The following is an 18,705-nucleotide window of genomic DNA, read 5'->3' as shown; positions in this document are numbered from 1 at the left end:
CTTCAACAATCAGTACCCGTGATCTCTCTGTGTCTATCAGGCCCCCTGTCTATCTGTGTATAACATCTTCCACCATTCATCTGTCATTTCGCTCTTTGTGCCGAAACATCTTACTATCTCCTTCTTTCCATCTCTGCATTGATTCGGCCTGTCTTTCTCTGAAGGCATTCTCAACCTTTGTCGTGTTTCTCCCAGGATGGGGAAGGAGCAACGTCTGTGTTGGTGGGAGGCGAAAAGTGGAGGATTTGTTAAAAAGACACGGGCAGCCATAAAAGACAGCATGCCTTTAATGGGCCAAACAGCACCTACCGGGGAGAATAAAGCAACTTCAGATGAAAAGGAAATCAATTTTAAAAGGGCTTTTATTTACAAAAGAAAGTGGGTCACCTACTCTCGTCATTTTGCAAATGCTTTAGAGAGGATTCTTTAAAAAATCTGAATTGAGCTTTCAATTCTAAAAAGGTTCAGCGGGACGCGAGAGGTCAACAGACGGAGGGTTGAATGGATTTGAAGCTATTCAGGGGAAGCTCTTTGGAACAATTCTGCTCATGGATTGCGTGCTGATGCAAGACCACCTTCAAGGACATTCCCCTCATTTACACCGCAATTAAGCACTACCCTGTTGGTAAATTGAAAAAGAGACAAAAATCCTCTGTGGATTTAATAACAAACTCATTAACAGGGCCCAACAGGGCGGAACTGCCTTTTAATTAGAGCAACACCTGATTAACGCCCAATTAACAGAGCCAGAGCCACTTAATTCTCCCCCACTTTGGCAGGTTGCGAGCATAAACATAAGCGGTCCAGCGTCAGAGTGCTTCCTCTCCACTGGGAACGTGTGAGAGAAAAGTAAATAACGACTTTGGAGGCAGCCTGTTGTTTGGTGGTCCAAACCCGCTGCAGAGCTGGGGAAAAGTGGGCTGGAAATACATGAGGAGAGTGTTTTGAAAAAAGAGGGAGACAAGCTGGCAAAAAATCTGTTTCATTACACGTGAAATTCCTCGTGGGCTGATGTAGCACAACTGTCCGAGCAGTGAACCGTCAAAACCAAATACGAGCTCCCACATTTGGTTTGTTTTCAGAAGACAGTTTGCCCTTTAAGACAGACATTTTGTCACGGATGTGAACTTTTATTTAGCTATTCTCGTTTGCCTGAAAGACAGACACAAGGATGTTTAGGGATTTCAATTTTATTAAGCTGTTGCCAGCACAAGATAACACATTCAGACTTAGTAGTTACAGCACATGTAGCACATTCTGGTGCACATTTGAGCGCTTATTTGAAATGCAGTAGGAGATACTCTGAATACATGTGTATCACAGTTGTTATGTTTTCCATTACTATTTGGAAATTATGATTTTCTTACATACTATGGTCTAAAGCAGTGGTTCTCAACTAGTGGGTCAAGACATGCATGTTGCTCGAAAATAAAAGTGTCAAAAAGTCTATGAAGAGCTCGGTTTGTCGGTTTTGTTCCTTCTCTTTGTTCTGTCACATATTTCATACCATCTCAGGTCCATCGAGGTGCACTATTTTTCGTTAAATTTATGTGATTGGTTGAAAAAAACAAATCCAAAATTTGGGTCACAAATTTCATGAAGGAGTTGGTGGTGGAGAACCACTGGTCTAAAGTGTCATTTGGTCCTCTAAAAATAAAAAGGAGTTATTGTATATAAAGCACATTGTAGAAATATTCATGTGATATGTACGCATCACTTTTCAGAGTAAGGCATTAGCATTCAGTCACTGTTGTTGGTCTTTAGTGTTTCTCTTTTTTATTTCAGTCCATACTGAGAACAAAATGTAGATCGACCACCCAGATCAGCTCCTCTAAAGCTGGAGCACTCACCCCTTCCTGACTTTTGGGATGTAGGACACTAAACTCCTCACAAAGCACCATTCAGACCAGTCTTACAGGTCTTTAACACTGTGAGGATTTGCTGGTTTCTCATCGAGTCTTAGAGCATTAATGTGCAACTTAGACAGTCACATTTGTTTTCTCTGTCATGTCCACATTTCACCTCTCAAGATCCTGACATTAACCTCTCTTGGGTCATGCTGCACAAGCTGTTACCACGATGAAAACCATCGCTGAAAGAGCGTTTGGCGGCCTTAAGTTGAGAGGAATGATGCCACAACTCCACAGCCTTCTCTAAGTCTGGTAGGATGTCTGGCACGACAGCTTGTTCGGCTATGAAGACAATCCCCTCCACAATCAACAGCAGGACCCATCCTAACGCCCCTAGCCAATAAGAAGAGCCGAGGCCGGAGAAGTCCTGACGGATTTCTTCCTTGTGCTGATGAGTGAAGAAAGACCAGCTGAGGAGGAAGAAGAAACCTGTAGATAAAAGAGGTATATGAATCAACTCAAGAATTATTGTGAAGAAAAGGAAAAAGTAATTAAGGTCAATTATTGTCTGCCTGGAGCTTTAGAAAAGAGTTTTTATGATAATGAACTATAATTCCAAGGGAAGGGTCTCTTTCAAAACTGCTGCCCTGCAGTGTATGCAAATGAGCAGTAAAGAAAAGATCCTCTGGAGGTGTGTGACTTGAACTGCACAAACCAAAAGGCTTTTTAGAGGTTAATTAAAATGGGACTTTATTATTATATTTTAAAACTCCCCAAACCCAAGCTTTAATATCAATAATGTCAAACACAAACTATCTTTTGAAGCTCAGGCCAACAAGTGTTCTACATATTTGATTAATGCAGTAATATTACCTGTGGAGGCCATGGTGAGCAGCAGCAGAGTGGTTGGAAAAAGTGCTTGTCCTGCCATGAGGAGAGAGCGAGTGTTGGAGTAGGAGCGCACCGTCTCAGATGTCCAGCAGAGGGCGAACACCAAGCACAGAGCACCAGTGCTCACTGCCATGAGGAAGGCAACAACTCCAAACACTCTCTCTGCTTCCAATTCTGTGAGATACAAAACCACCATGTAAAACTTATAAACCAGAATGGTTGATGGTCATTTAGGATTTTCCAATATTAGTACTCAGAATGAAGTGAAACACAGTGGGTGGATGACACAATCCTCTGAAAGCCCAAACATTTCCCTTTCTAAAACTGAAACCAGCACAGTTACATCAAGAGGTCATGCATGTTTTAGGTAGTTTCTGTAAAAACAAGACAACTCTGGTAATTCCACACCACATTTGGATCATTCTAAGTGTGTGTTAGCCCAATCGTATAACACGTTGAAACACATTAAACACTTACAGGGGACAAATTATTTTGTTAACAATTGCCAAGAGTTGTTTGTAGAGTGTTCTTTTAAACAGTACCAGCCTTTCTCCTTCCAGGGAGATATAAAGAAGATATAAATCAAGAAATCTGTCTCGCTTGCAAATTTAAAGGCATAGCTTTCACAGAGTATAACATCTATAAGGTGCTGGTGGGCGAGTTAAACGTATTGATTCGAGAAAATATTCATATGGGGGCCAAACATTGCTAAAAAAAATAAAATCCTTTGAAATGTTAGGCTGTGATTTTTGTAGCTGATCAACAGTTTAAACCAATAGCCTACGTGTGTGGGTAAACAGGAATTGTATAGTTGAGAAAAAGTAGGAACAGCAATATGTAGGGTTGAATATTTTCTTAAGTGTACACCAAATTTGATATTGCTTTTAAAAGATATAGAGATATTAAGCTTTTAAAAAGAGGATCAAATATAATTTGAACATTGGCTGTATCTTCTTTTTCGTTTCTTTTTCTAAGTTCAGTTTTTCTGTGTTCTCATCTAACACATCTATCAGGTTAGCAGTTTGTTTCTGACTGTAATGCGAGCTGACTGGGGCTAATTTTTTACTACGTGTTGTACATCATAAAGTTTCAATCTATTACTGTTGGACTAATGTGATCTTTAACTTTTTTTTACTTCAACTTTTTTTATTATAGGTGTATGTTCACTTGACTTAGCACAATGTTGTACTTCCTATGAGTTGGCTATAATTCTTTCCTCCTGGCATCAGGGACAATGTAACATTAGAAAAGCTAACATAGTCTGAACGTTTAGATTCCATTGTATTAAAATGTCACTGTAATTTTAAAGTACAATTGTAATACTTTATCCTTGATTACTCTCTTTTTTTGTTTCTTTTTTAAACAACTATCATCACATTTGTTGTTTGAGAAAAGCTTCCAATTGACTTAAAATGATAGCAGCTTTCTCCAACTTTTTCCAAAAAAGTGCATTAGTTTACTGCTTGTTTATTCAAGGCAGAAGGCTTTTTAGATTCTCTCTTAAAGTGAGTTTGCATGTAAAAATGTAAATGACAGGCTTACACTGAGCCTACTGTTTTGGTCGACAAGAAGTGTAACTGAGAAAACTAGATTTCAGCTGAGCAAGAATTCAGCACAGTTTTGTTCAGCCACTTGCAGAAGCAGATCCAAAGAATGCATTGCTCAGGCACCGGCACATGCTCAAACCTGTTTACTTCTGCTCCACCTGGTGTTGATCTCCTCTAAAGACTTAACGCACCCTCAGGCTAATCTCCAGCAGAGTACTTACATTAATGCCTCATTTAAATTGCTTCCCGGCTCACACATTTAATTCCATATTTCATCATTTACATCAGTCTAATCTTAAACCTAACCCTAAAGCCCAGCTTGAGACAGGTGACTCGTGTTGACTGCAAACATGACAAAGAGGATAACACAGCTTGTTGCTCACCATTAAAGACAGTGCCATCTTCACTTTTAGTGTTATTCCACTGCGCCCAGAGTCCCCTCTCATTCAGCCAGAATGGCGTGCAGACTGCATAACACACACACAGGCAACCTGCCAGACCAACACAGGACTGAGAAAACCTGAAGCGACCGATGGCGTCTCCCAGCTCCAGAAATGTCATGTTTGTAAACCACCTGAGAGGGAACAGGAACAACAGGTGAGACAGGGAGAAAATACACAAGACATTATGGTCAATTCAAGTTGAAAACAAGAAAATCTGTCTTAAAATAAATCTTCTAAATCCTTTTAAAGTGTGGACTATTTGAAATGTAATTTTACCTTTGTTGTTGTAGGGAGCGGAGAGGTCTCAGGGACGATCTTTGTTTGGTAGGTGTCTGCAGGACCACAGTTACACTACAGGAACTACTCGTGTTCACTGCTGTAATAAAGAGTTTGAACAGCCTGACGCGTTTGTACTCTTACTACTCGTGACCACAAGCCCTCACTCGCAGAGCAAACCCTTTCAGTGTTTCTCCTCCTCTGCTGTAATGGAAACTCCCCCAGCCAGCGGCCAAATTTCCCCGTGAATTCTCCACTGTAGCCCACCAGCTCATGCCGGGGGGAAAGTGAAAGCAACAACAACAATTTCCCTTTCAGTGTATGAGGAAGCAGAAGAGTGTCTGTTAAAATAAAACAAGAGAGATACTCTGAAATCAAACCAAGGGCCTGTGTGTGTTTGGGTATCTAGGGTTGATTGTCTTTCTGCAGGGCTATATGTAAGTTTAAAGGAAATCCCACTGTCATAATACACAGTGAGGCCTCATGTACTGTGGTTGTTGATGGTTCAACCTCCGTCAACACTCCTCCTCTTTACCTCCCCCTTCAATTTCCTTTGTTGCAATGGAACAGCTCTCAAAGCCCACCGACAGCACGTTATTTGTAATGTCACAGAGGGCAAACTAAGATGGAACTATTCTGAAATAATAGAGAATAAAACATTATATTAACAAATAGCTGTGAATAAAGGGATCGTCAAGAGATCTATAACCGGATGATAAAGATTAACTCTAAATAATAAAGATTAGTCACAAAACACTTCTATAATACATCATTTTATTCACAGATCCTTCATTTTAAAGAAATATCAACATTATGATAAAGTGCCTATGGCCAAATCATGAAGATATTCAATTCAGATTAAAAGACTTCAAATGTATAAGAATAGAACATAAAATACTTTTTGGCTGATTTGACATTCACTGAAAATATGACAAAATAAATATGTATCTTTTGAATCTTTTCCCCCCCGAAAAAACAAATAAAGGTAAGGTTTACCTCGCATAGCAGCTAAGAAATAAGGCCCCGAGATAAAGATTGCTACTTTTTCCTGTTCTTGCCTGCTTCACTTTTCTCCTTCTCATTAGCCTCCACTCATCGAGTTCCTCCTCTTCACTCAGAAACAGGCATCAGATTTGACCCTGTGTCGGGTGTTTGTATCAAGCTCTTCACAATGAATGGGGGGGAAGATGCTGGAAGCCGAAGTGCTGCCTCTTGAGATTTGGCAGCTACATTCATGTCTGTTTGTCCTGAGCTTACTTTTTGGCTCTCTGCAGCAGGGCCTTGAATACATCAAGAATCTCCGGGTCCTCCCCGGCAGATAGCTCTGGAGTGTTTTTCTCCAGCCAATCGGAGGAGCGGATCTGGTGCCTGAGAGTACCAATCAGAGAGTCCAGACCCTCTTCAGGCTTTGATGCTTGGCAGTCCAGCAACACAATCTCCTCACTGGCCAGTGAGGCTGTGTCAGAGACAGGACGGTCCATCTCCTTCAGCTGGTCAGATGACTTGCGCTGGGGCGATGATGTCGAATTCACAATCGCAGCATTGTCTAAATCTGCTCGGTCCTCTTCCACTGAATTTATCCTCCTGTTACTCGCTTCTTTGGTAAAGTTGGAATCAGAGCTGGTGCTTTTATCTTCAATTTCTTTCAAAGCCTCCTTAAATCGCTTCAGGCCTGAAAGAACACAAAACATTGTCAGATAAAGTCATCAACTGTTATCTGATCAATACAGAGATTATGACACAAATGTGGAGATGAGCTGAATAAACACAAAACATTGACTGGACAAATGTAGAATTAGATATTGTCTAATCAAGTGTATTTTAAGTCAGGAAGCTGGAATTAGAAGGATTGAATACCTAAAAAAATATTATTTCAATAAATGAATTTGATGGCGATGGTTTGAACAATTCAGTGGGTATAAAAAGTCCAAAACAAATGCTGCACACAGTATGATGTTCTGTATCACACACTACATACTAACCAAGCTGAAGGTGGTGCAGCTGGTTTGCAAAGACTAAGCGGAACCAGCCGGGCGTCGAGCAGAAGAAGGCCTGACCACAGCTCATGAGCAGCTTGTGTCTGAGGAATCTCCCCCACAGAGAAAGCTCCTCCTCAGACGACGACTCTGTGAGGTACTAACCAAAACAGAGAGACAGAAGTGACACATCAAGCCTCAGGGAATGCTTTCAGGAAAAAAAATGATGAGGAGTTACAGGCAATCATTTAGCAGGGCCAAACATCTTAGCGAACCTTTCTGAGGTCGAACCACACATACAGTGTGGCAGGCCAGTCCAGGTAGGGGATGCCCATACTCTGCATTTCACCCGTCACGTATCTGTGAGCAGCTTTCAGTCTGCGCCTGTTCTCTGGCAAAAACTCCTCGTTGATCCAGCCTAGAACACGAGAGTGACGAGAGATGAAAGGTGAGTGTACATGGAAGGTTAAATCAAGCCCATAATGTGCTCATGTCATACAGAGGAGAGTAAGAAAAAGAGGAGTGCTTCTCGAAAACAAGGAAATGGCCAGTTAAAACTGTAAAGAATAGCATTTAATAGTTCTAACTCAATCAGGACAATTGCTCAACATGTGGACTGATGTGGATTCATTTAGACTCATGTTTAATATTATATGCTTGCTAACATTCATTCACTGTTGGAACTTCGGTTGTTTAACCGAAAAGTTGCAATTACTTTTCTACTTTGCTTACTTTTGTTTGTTTTCTCAATGTTCCAAAATTGCTTCAATCGGTTCTCTTTTTTATAGGAACTGTTTCTTTGCATTTAACCTTCATACATTTGATATTTAGTTATACACTTTGGGCCTGAATCACAAAAGGATTGTGCTGCCTGTACTAAAAAGTCCAACATGCAAAGGGTTAAGCGCACCCTTAAGTGCACTGCAGATCAAGCAGCGTTTCTGTGTGCCAGCGCTGTATTGTATTGTATTGTATATAAATGAGCCATTATGTTATTTTGGAAAAGGCACCTTTCTGTGCAAATCAGCCTAAATACGAAAAGCGTCTCATTCATAAACACAGGTGCTCCAAGCAGAGTAAAGGTGCAGACAGCTTCTCTCCATATTCATTCTCCATATTGGTGCAATCTGGCACTACAATTTCCTTCAGGATGAATGAATTCTATCTTATCTGCTGATTTTGGCTGGTGTTTGATGCAAGGACTTTGATTTTAATACAATGTGTTTGCAGAAAAACATGTGAAGTGTCATCCATACCTCTGTCCCCAAGCAGCTGTGCTACCTGGTGCTGAGTTGTTCCGGGGACACTATGAAACAGACCCAGCTGGGTCAAAGCCTCCACCAGGTCTCTGTTCTCAGTGTACAGAGTGCCTACTCTCATTCCTGACATTGCAAAGTCCTAGAAAGACAGAGAGAATGTATAGTATCTATGAGAGAAAAAAACTACCACTGTAGAAACGCTGGGATTTGGCTGCACTTTAAGATATATATATATATAATAAAACCCAAAAGTCTCACAGAGACCATACACACCTTGCTCATCCCCCAAATTACATGCGTCCTCTGCGGGTCAGGCAAACTGAAAAAAAGAAAAAAGACTATATCATTATCAGGTGAGAGGCTGTCTTCTGCCACAAATGTTTAGATTAAGGGGTCAGAAAGAGCTGTAATGCAGAGGTTTGGTTCAAAAAGTACCTGTCTAGACTGAGGACACTTTGAAAGGTGAGAGATTCATCGAAGACTGTCAACATGTACACTTCATCGATGATGGCGTGGAGCTCATTGCTAAAGCGGGAAATAAGAGGAGAGGGAGGATAAGACAGTTTAGAGCTGATAAGCGAGACTGTGACAGTGTTTTTTGATTATTTAATGTCAGTGCAGCAAATCATTTACAGAGTCTCTGTGGAACATGGCTGCACTTGACAATATGCTGATGGTTAGAAGAGGTGCTAAAACTCCATCATGGGCGCATGAAATTCCACACACTGGAAAGAGCTCCTTTTCATCAAATGTGTTCATACTAAGAAATGTATGCAGGGCTATCAGAGTGTGTCTATGGAAGCCACGGAGCGCAAACAGGCAGCATTACAGTGTTAGGCCTCCGGTGTGGGATGAACATACGTTTTGGCAAACTCCAAGAAGGCAATCATCTCCTCGGCGGGGTAGATCTCAGCCAAAGGGTTGTGGGGGTTCATCAGCAAAACAGCTCTGATGTTCACCCCCTAATAAAGACAAACCATCTTTTAAGTGCACGTATACTGAGCTCCTGTATCTTCACAGTGTTCAGACAGATGAAGAAAGATAAGTCTGAATTACACATCACAGAGATAAATAGAGCAACCAAGGCATTTATCTATTTAAGGAACTTTGCCAAAGGATGCTTTGAGTGCTTTGGCCTCTTTTTATATGTATTTAAAAGAATCACCTCGTGCTTCGCCTTTTTCAGACCTTCTTCTAGCTTTTCTACAGTAAGGTGGAAGGGTCGGCTGTCTTTTTCATCAGCCTATACAAAAAAAAAAAAAAAAATGAGATGAACAGTCATTACAAACATTCAAACAACTCCAACACACCTTCATGCGTGAGAGTGTCAAGGTTGTGTTGATGTAACACATTAGGGAGCACACAGGCTCTGCGGTCCTACCTCACAGTCGAGAGGAACATGAAAGAGTTTTACGCCACTGTAAAAAAGGACATCCTCGGTGATAGAGCCGTAGAAGGGAGTGGCAATGAGAATGGCATCTGCGACATGAAAAAAACACCAAAAAAAATCACATGAATCATCCCGATGCATCCCAGATATTGTTGGGCCTTTTCACCTTTCATGGATAGGACAGCTGTAGAGAGACAGGAAATGTTGGCAGGAGAGAGTGGGGGATGACCTGCAGCAAAGGGCTGAGGTCGGATTCTAACCCACAGCCGCTGCAACAAGGACTATAGCCTCTGTACATGGGGTGCGCAACATAACCGCTAGGCTTCCAGCGCCCCACATGCACACTCTTTCTTTTGTACAAATGCATACATACAAACCTAAAGATTAATGACGCAGCAATCACTTTTTAATTTGTTGTTTCATTGTGTTATATTCAAAAAGTTTTCCATTGATCTATGGTCCAGCTAGTTTGAAGCTTTCAGCTTTGTTTTCTGCTCTTCATTTTTAGGATATGATATTATAAGTTACTCTGAGAACAAAGATGATAAGGGTCCTAAATATATCATTAACTAAATGGCTTTACCAGCAGATAATTTCTACAAGCTATATCTCTGTTTAAATCTCTCTCTTCAGAAACCAAGAAATAAGTACTGAAACCTCTGACTAAGAACGTTTCATTTGTGGATATTCTGTATACCCTGCTTCCTTTTTACTTCCTTTTCTATTTTTCCCCTTTATATAATTATATAGCCATAATTTGAACCTTTACGACTCATCATTTCTCGTAGCAGTCACATTGCAGTTGTTTTTGCTGTCTCTAATTCCCCTGTGTTTGTACAGTAAGCTTCTCTTTTGTGAGTGAAGAAATACACATTAATTAGATAAATGAAAAGTGTCACCCTTATGAGCTACTACTTCGGTTATTTGTGTTCTTTTTTGTCGCTGGGTTGGAAGCTAATTAGACTCAAATGACTCAAATGTACTTATCTAAATTTGTCAGGCATATTTGCACAAATGAATAGCTTACAATGTTTGATGAAAGTTGGCAGCGAAAAAAAAAAAGAATGCTGCTTTGTAAGATAGTTATTGAGCAAAACAAACATAATTACGTTAGGCTACTAAAAATGTGGCCTGGCTTGCAGTGGCATTAAATACTTAGAAAGTTAATGTAGCTGCATGAATAGTTGTGTTTATATAAATATGAATAATTCACAATACTGAACAGACAAAAAGCCGAGCAATACTTCCTATTCACACCTTTGAATTCATGCAGTATCGATAGGCATGTGTTGTTCGTGTGTGAACCTACCTTGAGGGTCACAAATTACTGCTCCAATACACGAGAACAGAGAAGTACAGCCATTCATCACCACAACCTGAGAAAAAGAAGGAAAAAAAACACACATCAACTGTGTTATAAAAGACCCAATTAAGGCAGAGAAAGAGGCTGATAAATAAGCTACAAATTCATCCACCCACAGGAACAGCCATTTGTTACACAGGCAAATTAAGGTGGTCACTTTATGAAGAAAAAAAAACCCATCTTAGTTCATTCGCAGTATTTGGCCTTTTTATAATCATTACAGTGTAAATCATGTAACTTCATTTACTCTGTTGCTGTCATCTTTGAAAATGGATGGTTGTAATCCAAACTGCGCAGCAGCAGTATAATACATCACAATAGAAGACTTTTTCTATTCCAGGACTGTGTATCAGTCATTTGAATTAGCATTCTTAACACAAATCAGAGAAATCCACAATGAGTTAAAGTACAGAAGCGCCAATCAAAAAGGGGAGGAAACTGTATGTTTACTGGTGGATATGTATGTAACTATACTACCCATAAAGAAGCAAGACAATCATGTCAGAGCAGTCGACTAAGTTTATTGTACTCTAATCTTCTTGTGTTATGTGGTTTTATGTAACTGAACTTTTACACTGTATATTTAAAGGCCCAACATGGGACAAGGGCTGGAAAATAAGCAAAAGCTATCAACTCTCTGTTCGACCAATCACTTTCATGCTCTGTTTCTGAACCAATGTAAAATTACATCGTCCATATCAAATAAAATGCATTTAATTCAATACTAAGTGAAAGTCCTGGATGTCATTTAGAGTCACAAGAAGAGAATGAAATGTAAATGTTTAGTGTAATCTAATTATTAAAACCATACTTGTTACAAGTATCAGAGTGTGACGCTGTTTGTACTCCAGCAGGGATCATAAGGCTCATCTCGGATGAGTCTCGGAGTTTGGTATTTCATTTCACCTGTAGGGTTCTGTCTTGAAAAATCATGAATAAAAGACTTAAATCATTAATGCAAAGTTGCCACTATCTATCTAGTCATGATATCATTCATGTTGTACAAAGTATGCCTCACTGTGCTTCTAGTGGGGTACGTGTTGTCACATTACAGTAGTATTTGTCTTACACTTTAAAAATCTTCACTTACGTTGTCAGCTGTCAGTGGCTTTGGAGAACAGCAGTAGTGAGTCAGGAACCCGGCAACCTCCTGTCTCAGGCTAATAAGAGCAGAGAGGAAAACATTTTACGAGGGTTAATGTTTAATAACAAAGGTTTGGTTTGAATAGATGTGAATGTGCTCCTCATAAAATGAAAACATAGCTTACAATAAGTGTCCCCTTTGGTCTGCATACTGCAGCAGGGATGGCTCAACATGAAGCATGTCAGGCTTGGTCATCTGTTGCAGAGAATAATATGAATTTCTTTGTGAATGCAAGCAAAGTTAGGTTGTAAAAAGGTTTACATATATAACCTTTTACAGAATTACCTCAATCAGTGTTTATCTTACCCGTTTATGAAGAACATCATTGCATAATTTGTTCTCACTGGTGCCCAGGTTTATAATCCCCTAAGAGTGAGGAAAAATAGTACACACATATAAATCAGTTTAATGACTTTATATGCGATTTTTTTGATCCAGCAGATGTCGCCCTTGAGCACCAGCATGAAACCAAAACAACTTGCGGTGCATTGTTGTGTTAGCATGCTAATGCTAGCGATCTTTATTATACTCTTATCTTCACACTGCATATAAATTTACCTGAAATGAGCGTGATCTAGAAACACAGTTAAGCAGTGAGTACAGTATGTTATTCTTCTTTTCTCTAGTCCCTCAATTAAACAACTTTTATACACGAGGGGAGGAGTCAGCCGCAGTAAACAAACTAAAAATAGAACTCTGAAAACATCACAGACAGTGGGACTCGGGTGTTACACCCATTGTAGACAGTCATGACTCACAGAGGTATTTATATACTTGATTTATATTACATTTAAGTGTGAAAAATCGCATATAAAGCCTTTAAGTGTAATTTTTGGACACATTCAACCTGTTTAAAGTTATTTACTGCATGACTCAGACTCACATCAGGGTTATCTGTGTCGTGGTGTTTGTCCATTCCATATCGACAAAATCCTTCATATAGAATGTTGTGATTCTGCCGGATGCTGTTTCCACGGTTGGACAGGTACACACTACGTCCAGGTGTTTTGTGAACTTTCTCTACAGTCAAGTCACTCTGAGACATTTTGCAGGCCTTCACAGATGTCGGCAGTGTTGATTTGACTGTGTCCTGAGTGGGAGCAGGATGTGATGTGGCAGTTTGTGAAGGTGGATGAGATATAAAAGAGGAGACAGAGGGGGTGGTCACCATGGACGCTGACGGATGAGCGACGGGTGAGAGGGAGGGGTCAGTCGGTGTTGCGGCACTCTGCCTGACAGCAGCCAATGCCCCTGTGATCATGCTAAACAGGCGGAGTTCATGCTGGCGCTCCTGCTCTGCCCTTCGGTCCTCCCTCTGCTCCCTGCGCTCCTCTGCCTCAAACTCTCTCTCCAGCCGCGCCTCCTCCAGGGAGAGGAGGCGTTCCTCTGCTGATTGCTGCCAGTTCAAGAAGCTGGCCAGGGCTTTATCTAGACGGCCCTGACTGCCACATCTAGCGCCGTGGCCCCAAGATGTTCTGCCACCCAGGGGACGCTTCCTCTGTCTCACAGAGGAGGGGCGGTGAGGATCCTTCTTATTGAGCTGCTCAGATCGGTCCTCTGTCATTGGACCCCTAACAGCCTGGGTGGCAGCTGTGGCAGAGCCAGCAATGTTCAGGTCACTGAAACCTAGGGGAAATGAACAGAGAGATCACAACATTTCACTTTCTTACTATGTTAATTATACAGATACGGTGTTATTTATTTTGCCCTGACTCATGTGAGTCAGGTTTTTTTTAAATACTGAACTCTACCTTTCAAGTTTTTTTACTATGGTTTTGTGACATTCAAAATATAAATGATCCAACAATCACTTTATAATTTGTAAAATTGTTATCATGGGCCATGGTGTAGTATCATATCATAAGTCACCCTGTGATTAACACCACTAACACTGATATTACCGGTAATGACAGTATTTGTGATAGTATTTGCATTGACAACCTGAAGGCGAGATTCTTGCATTTGTTGAGTGGTCTCTTGGAACCAGATTGTTCTCCGCATCCAGCAGAGAATGCCCATCAGTTTCCTGGTCATCTCCAGAACCATAATACATCTCGGGTGGTGCAACACCTGAGTTCAGCATACTGTCATCAACATCCTCACATTTGATATCCCCAGGTTTTGGAGGCAGTCCAAACAGAAATCCTCCTGAGGAGGCAGGGCCAAAGGTGTCGGGTGGAGCCCCTTGAGCGTACGCGTCAGGACCGCCCGGGGTGGGAAACACCTGTTGAGCTATGACAGCACCACCCAAAGAGGAGTAGGTGATGGCGGGTCGGTTAGCCAGCACCCTGTCCATGACGTCAAAGAACTTCCAGGTTTTTATTTTGTAGTTGTCCTTAATGCGACGGTACTCCAGCTTCATCTTTTTGATCTTCTCCCTGCATTGGTCACCGGTACGATAGATGCCCTTTTCGCGCAGGATGTTGGCTATACGGTCAAAGACACGCTGGTTGCGCAACGAGCTCTCCAGTTCAATCTGGATGGACTCGTCGGACCACAGCTGGAGCAGCTCCACTATCTCCGGGTCGGTCCAGTTGCTGCCTCGCTCGTGTCTCCGGCCGCGGAAGTCCATCCTTTAAGTAACACGACGTGAACACAGGACGAGGGGATGGAAATACCAACAAAAAAGATTCACCTCCAAACTTCAGACAAGCAGAGAAACGACAGGGCATTGACTCGTGCTTACATGTATTTGACTAGTTTATGTGAACAGTACATATTTGAACATCATTTTACCCACTTCTGTTCTCCGTTTGTTGTCCAGCTGTCACTCAGATGTGATACGAGTAGTCACATGACATGTGGCTCAGTGGCTGGCTAACCCGGTTTGGACTGGTTTGGAACTGCAGAGCTTGGTGCAGTCGGGACTAAAATCTAGAAGACGTTCTCAAAAGCTCACTGTGTTCACTTGGTTGAACTGGGGAATACGGGAAGACGCTTACACATATATCTACATCCGGGTTGACGGCACATGCGTGCTGTCCTTATTCCGGGATAACTTTGGTCCGTGCTAAAGGGGGGGGGGTTGGCAGGGGTAGACCCAGCCGTGCGAGTCAGAATCAAAGTGAGAGCTACGTGAATTGTCCCCCTCTACCGTACGAAGTGGTGTCTTACCGGGATATGTACGTTTCTGTGATAGCCACAGGATGGCGCTCGCACACAGCGGTACAGATAAGGCTCAGTTGGTAGAGTCGTCGCCTCTCTACCGAAAGGTCGAGGGTTCGATCCCCAGCTGAGCAACATGTCCGACGTGTCCTTGGGCAAGACACCTAACCCTGCATTGCTCTCGCTGCCACTGTGTATGAATGGTGGTGTACACCGCTTTGGATGAAAGTGTCTGCTGAGTGAATTGTAACGAGCCTGGAAAGCAAAGATGCATGTTTTGTGTACAGGCGTGCCCCGGTATTATTTGTTACGAGAATAATAATAAAATTAGCTTGAAACAATTACATAAAAACATAATTTAGAGAGAGGTAAAGCTTCTTTTCATGCCACTTTAAAACATATATCGAGGGTTTGGTTCCACATATTATGTACTTATGTGTTTACTTTAAGTTGTTATACTTAGTGGTTTTTATAGTTTTAAGATTATGCCACAAACACACGCATTGCACCAGCTAAATGTTTACATGTTAAAACCTTACACCACAATGGCGAAAAATTGTATTTCATGTTTTTTGGTTGGTCATTGGAGGTTATTGTTATATAGAAACAGTTACCCGCCCTTGTCAGCGGCCAAGGTGAAGCGAATCAAGCGCACACAGATATTCCAGTCGGCTGTAATTGTGACGTATTTCCTGGAGAAAAGGAGGATTTGTGGCAGTTTGTTGTCATCTCCATCCAGTAGTGAACCGCTTTAGTGTAAAGGCACGTAGCCCGTTATCTCATCTTTTTCTGCTTTTCGTGTGCTTAAGATGTAATATCAACTCGTGTAAAAGCAGCGACAATGAACTGAGACTGCTTGAAGTAACCGGGAGACCGAAATACGTGAAGTTAACAGGCAAATTATAACCATGGTGACGGTGGAGCCAAGTTGGGGGCGGATTCCACACAAGACGAGTTAGTTGAATTCAGCACTTTACGAGAAGGATGGGTGTGTGCGGGTGACATTTCTACTCATCTCCTGGACCGAGAAGAAGGTGTGCAGCGTCAGGTGGTAGATGTAAAAGTTGCAAGTGGAGCCGCAGGAGAAAGGGGGAGTCTCCGCCCGCCCGGAGGGTAAGCAGAAAGAGGATGAGGAGGCATGACGTCTCGCTTCTTGTTGGCGTCTTCGTTGTTGTAAAAGCATCCAAGAGTTTAGTTGGATGTGTTCAAAGCAGGCAGGGCAGAAGTGGCAGAGTGGGTGGGAACAATGGGAGTATTTTCTGAAAGCGCGACGGCTGTTTCACCATAACGACTCTCATGCCAGCGCTGCCTACACTTAGCACCAGTCCTCCCAGTCAGGAAAACCCTTCCCCGGGTCTCGACAACAGGATTTCTCCATACATTAAACCAGGACCCACATTGGTTGAAGGAGACATGACTTGATGATGATCCAGCTTTCCCTGGCAGCGCTTCCTTTCTGAAGTTAATTGTTGGTAAGATAACAGCATGGTTTTTCTTCTTTTTTATTATCTTATTATTGTTGTTGTTTCTTGCACTCATGGATATCTCATCTGACTCTTTTTTGTATAGAAAATGTGTTTTGCTTTCTTCCTTTTATCTGTGTGTACCCCTGTCTAATAACCCCCCCCATCTAGGGCTTTTGGTGGTAAAATGCAAAGCTGAAGCATGTTTCATAAAGTCATCTCAGGCAAGGCATATGTTTAACACCTTTCTACTCACTAATTCTCTTCCGACTGGCATGACATCTGTGTGACTATTTTAAGTCAAGCAAAGCAAGCTCAGTTTGGACCAACAGGGTGGAAAAGTTGAGGTGATCCAACTCATCCTGCTTTGTCGTCTGGTTGCCAGTGTTATTTTTTTTTACATCTAGCACAACTCTCACTGGGAGGAAGCCAAGGTCACCAGCTATTGAGGCAAACAGCTTCTTCCTCAATCGGATTACCTCACCACATCAAAGATCTGCCGATTGAACTAATCTTTTGGACCCTTTGTGTTCGGCTGAAATCGTGCCATGGCCAGTTAAGAGATCAAAGCTATTTAAAGGGTTGGTCCAGCGTTATGTTTATGTCACCAGAGGAAGCTACTGTAGGCTGAGCGGTTCGCATATACCCTTTGCCCCAGACATCACCTTTCAAGCTCCTTTGATTCGTCACCCGTTCTGGTTTTAACAATACAACAGTTGACGATTTCCACATTTTGAAAGAAGCATGTAATAGGATTGCGGCGGAGAATAAAAGAAGGAGGAAGACAAACTTGTCAAACAATATAACTCATCTATAAACTAGGGCAGAGAGAGGAAGTTTGACACGGGGAAAAATGCCAAGATTCAGATGGCTGTTAAAAACTAGGCTGGATGTCTCTGTGGGACATCACTTAGAGAATTGATTCTTCCTCCTGGACACATTGCTGCTGCCCTAGACAACATTTTATCAAGCTTTTCTATCTCCGCAGCTCGTAGGTTGCGGGAGCAAAGATAGATGAGGGTTTAGTGCTACTCAGTCACGGTGTCCTCGCTCTCTCTCTCTCTCACTTCGCAGTGCCCCTCGCATGATGCCTGTGCAACGTCTTTGGTTTTCTAATCCCGCTCTAACTTGGTGCAAATTATCTTCTCAGGAGAGGATGCTTGGCTGTCAGCGGTGCTTTACAAATGCTGCAGTTCTCTCCTGAGCCTGTTTTTTTTTTTTCTATGAGAGGGCAGCTCAGAGCACATGGTGGGTGTTGATTTGGCTGGTGGGCAGCCTGAAATAGAGCTGGAGTGCTGCGTATGGTCTGTCACAGCTTTTCATGCTTGTCATTAGCAATGGAGAATGCCTGCTCATCCCTATCAAGAGCAGATCCATTATACTGTCAGAGATGTAGTCAAAGTGAACTTAACAAAAATATACTTTTAGTCGGATACATCATATTTCTCAAGAGTGGACATGTTGATGTATCACCCCGGGCTCTTGCTGCTGCTGCTGTTCACTGAGCAGTTTCTCTGCTGCAGCTGGGGTCAAGTGTTTTTTCAGGTCACACACATTTTCCAAGTGGAAAGGAAAATGGGCAACTTTCTGCTCTCAAATCCAATTCCCTTAGTTTCAACTCTTTGCAGGCAGACGAAGAGGTTTTATAAGAGGTAGCTCTGGACCTGAGCGTAAACTTGGAGCTAAAATGGAGCTATCCTTATGTGCCTGACTCGGGGTCATGATGTTGATAATAAAATAATGTTATCAGCTAAACTGTTGATAACAAAAGTGTTAGTAATGGCCCTAGGAGATAACTTCCCGTTAACTATTTGATTAGGCTATGACAGATGTGTTTTTGTAACCAATTCCAATGCTCATATCTTTTAGGTTTAAAAGAGGGGCGTGTGTTCGGCTTAAATTCATTTTTATATTTAGAATCTTTGGCAAGGATCTCTCAGATATGTTATTGAGTGATTTGTGACATGTTGTCAACAGCAACCAGATGTTTAAGAGTTA

At 41.9% G+C, this 18,705-nt stretch overlaps 3 protein-coding genes across 3 annotated transcripts in view; 1 reads left to right on the top strand and 2 right to left on the bottom strand.

Annotated features, from left to right (window-relative positions):
* Positions 1–1,174: 1,174 nt before the first annotated feature.
* Positions 1,175–6,143, bottom strand: si:ch211-256a21.4 (uncharacterized). Its single transcript, XM_065956627.1, has 5 exons — positions 6,004–6,143; positions 5,008–5,107; positions 4,672–4,862; positions 2,724–2,915; positions 1,175–2,339 (listed from the first exon to the last, which is right to left on the bottom strand). The coding sequence occupies exons 1-5, from the start codon at positions 6,008–6,010 to the stop codon at positions 2,026–2,028; spliced, it is 804 nt and encodes a 267-aa protein (XP_065812699.1). The 5' UTR covers positions 6,011–6,143; the 3' UTR covers positions 1,175–2,025.
* On the bottom strand, positions 5,765–15,062 carry accs (1-aminocyclopropane-1-carboxylate synthase homolog (Arabidopsis)(non-functional)). The gene is made up of 15 exons (XM_065956624.1): positions 14,081–15,062; positions 13,023–13,765; positions 12,446–12,505; positions 12,264–12,334; positions 12,086–12,155; positions 10,942–11,008; positions 9,624–9,721; positions 9,408–9,485; positions 9,104–9,204; positions 8,678–8,767; positions 8,516–8,561; positions 8,240–8,381; positions 7,259–7,401; positions 6,990–7,143; positions 5,765–6,679 (listed from the first exon to the last, which is right to left on the bottom strand). The coding sequence occupies exons 1-15, from the start codon at positions 14,709–14,711 to the stop codon at positions 6,261–6,263; spliced, it is 2,913 nt and encodes a 970-aa protein (XP_065812696.1). The 5' UTR covers positions 14,712–15,062; the 3' UTR covers positions 5,765–6,260.
* Positions 15,063–15,443: 381 nt separating this feature from the next.
* furinb (furin (paired basic amino acid cleaving enzyme) b) overlaps positions 15,444–18,705 on the top strand; it is a 92,880-nt gene continuing 89,618 nt past the window's right edge. Inside the window, exon 1 of the mRNA XM_020641933.3 lies at positions 15,444–16,716. The gene's annotated coding sequence lies outside the window, so the exon portion shown is untranslated. The remainder of the gene's footprint in view (positions 16,717–18,705) is intronic.

Source organism: Labrus bergylta, chromosome 7, assembly GCF_963930695.1.
Source record: "Labrus bergylta chromosome 7, fLabBer1.1, whole genome shotgun sequence".
Taxonomy (NCBI): Eukaryota; Metazoa; Chordata; class Actinopteri; order Labriformes; family Labridae; genus Labrus; species Labrus bergylta.
The sequence above is the reverse complement of the archived record's forward strand: the minus strand, read 5'-3'. Positions and strand labels throughout refer to the sequence as shown.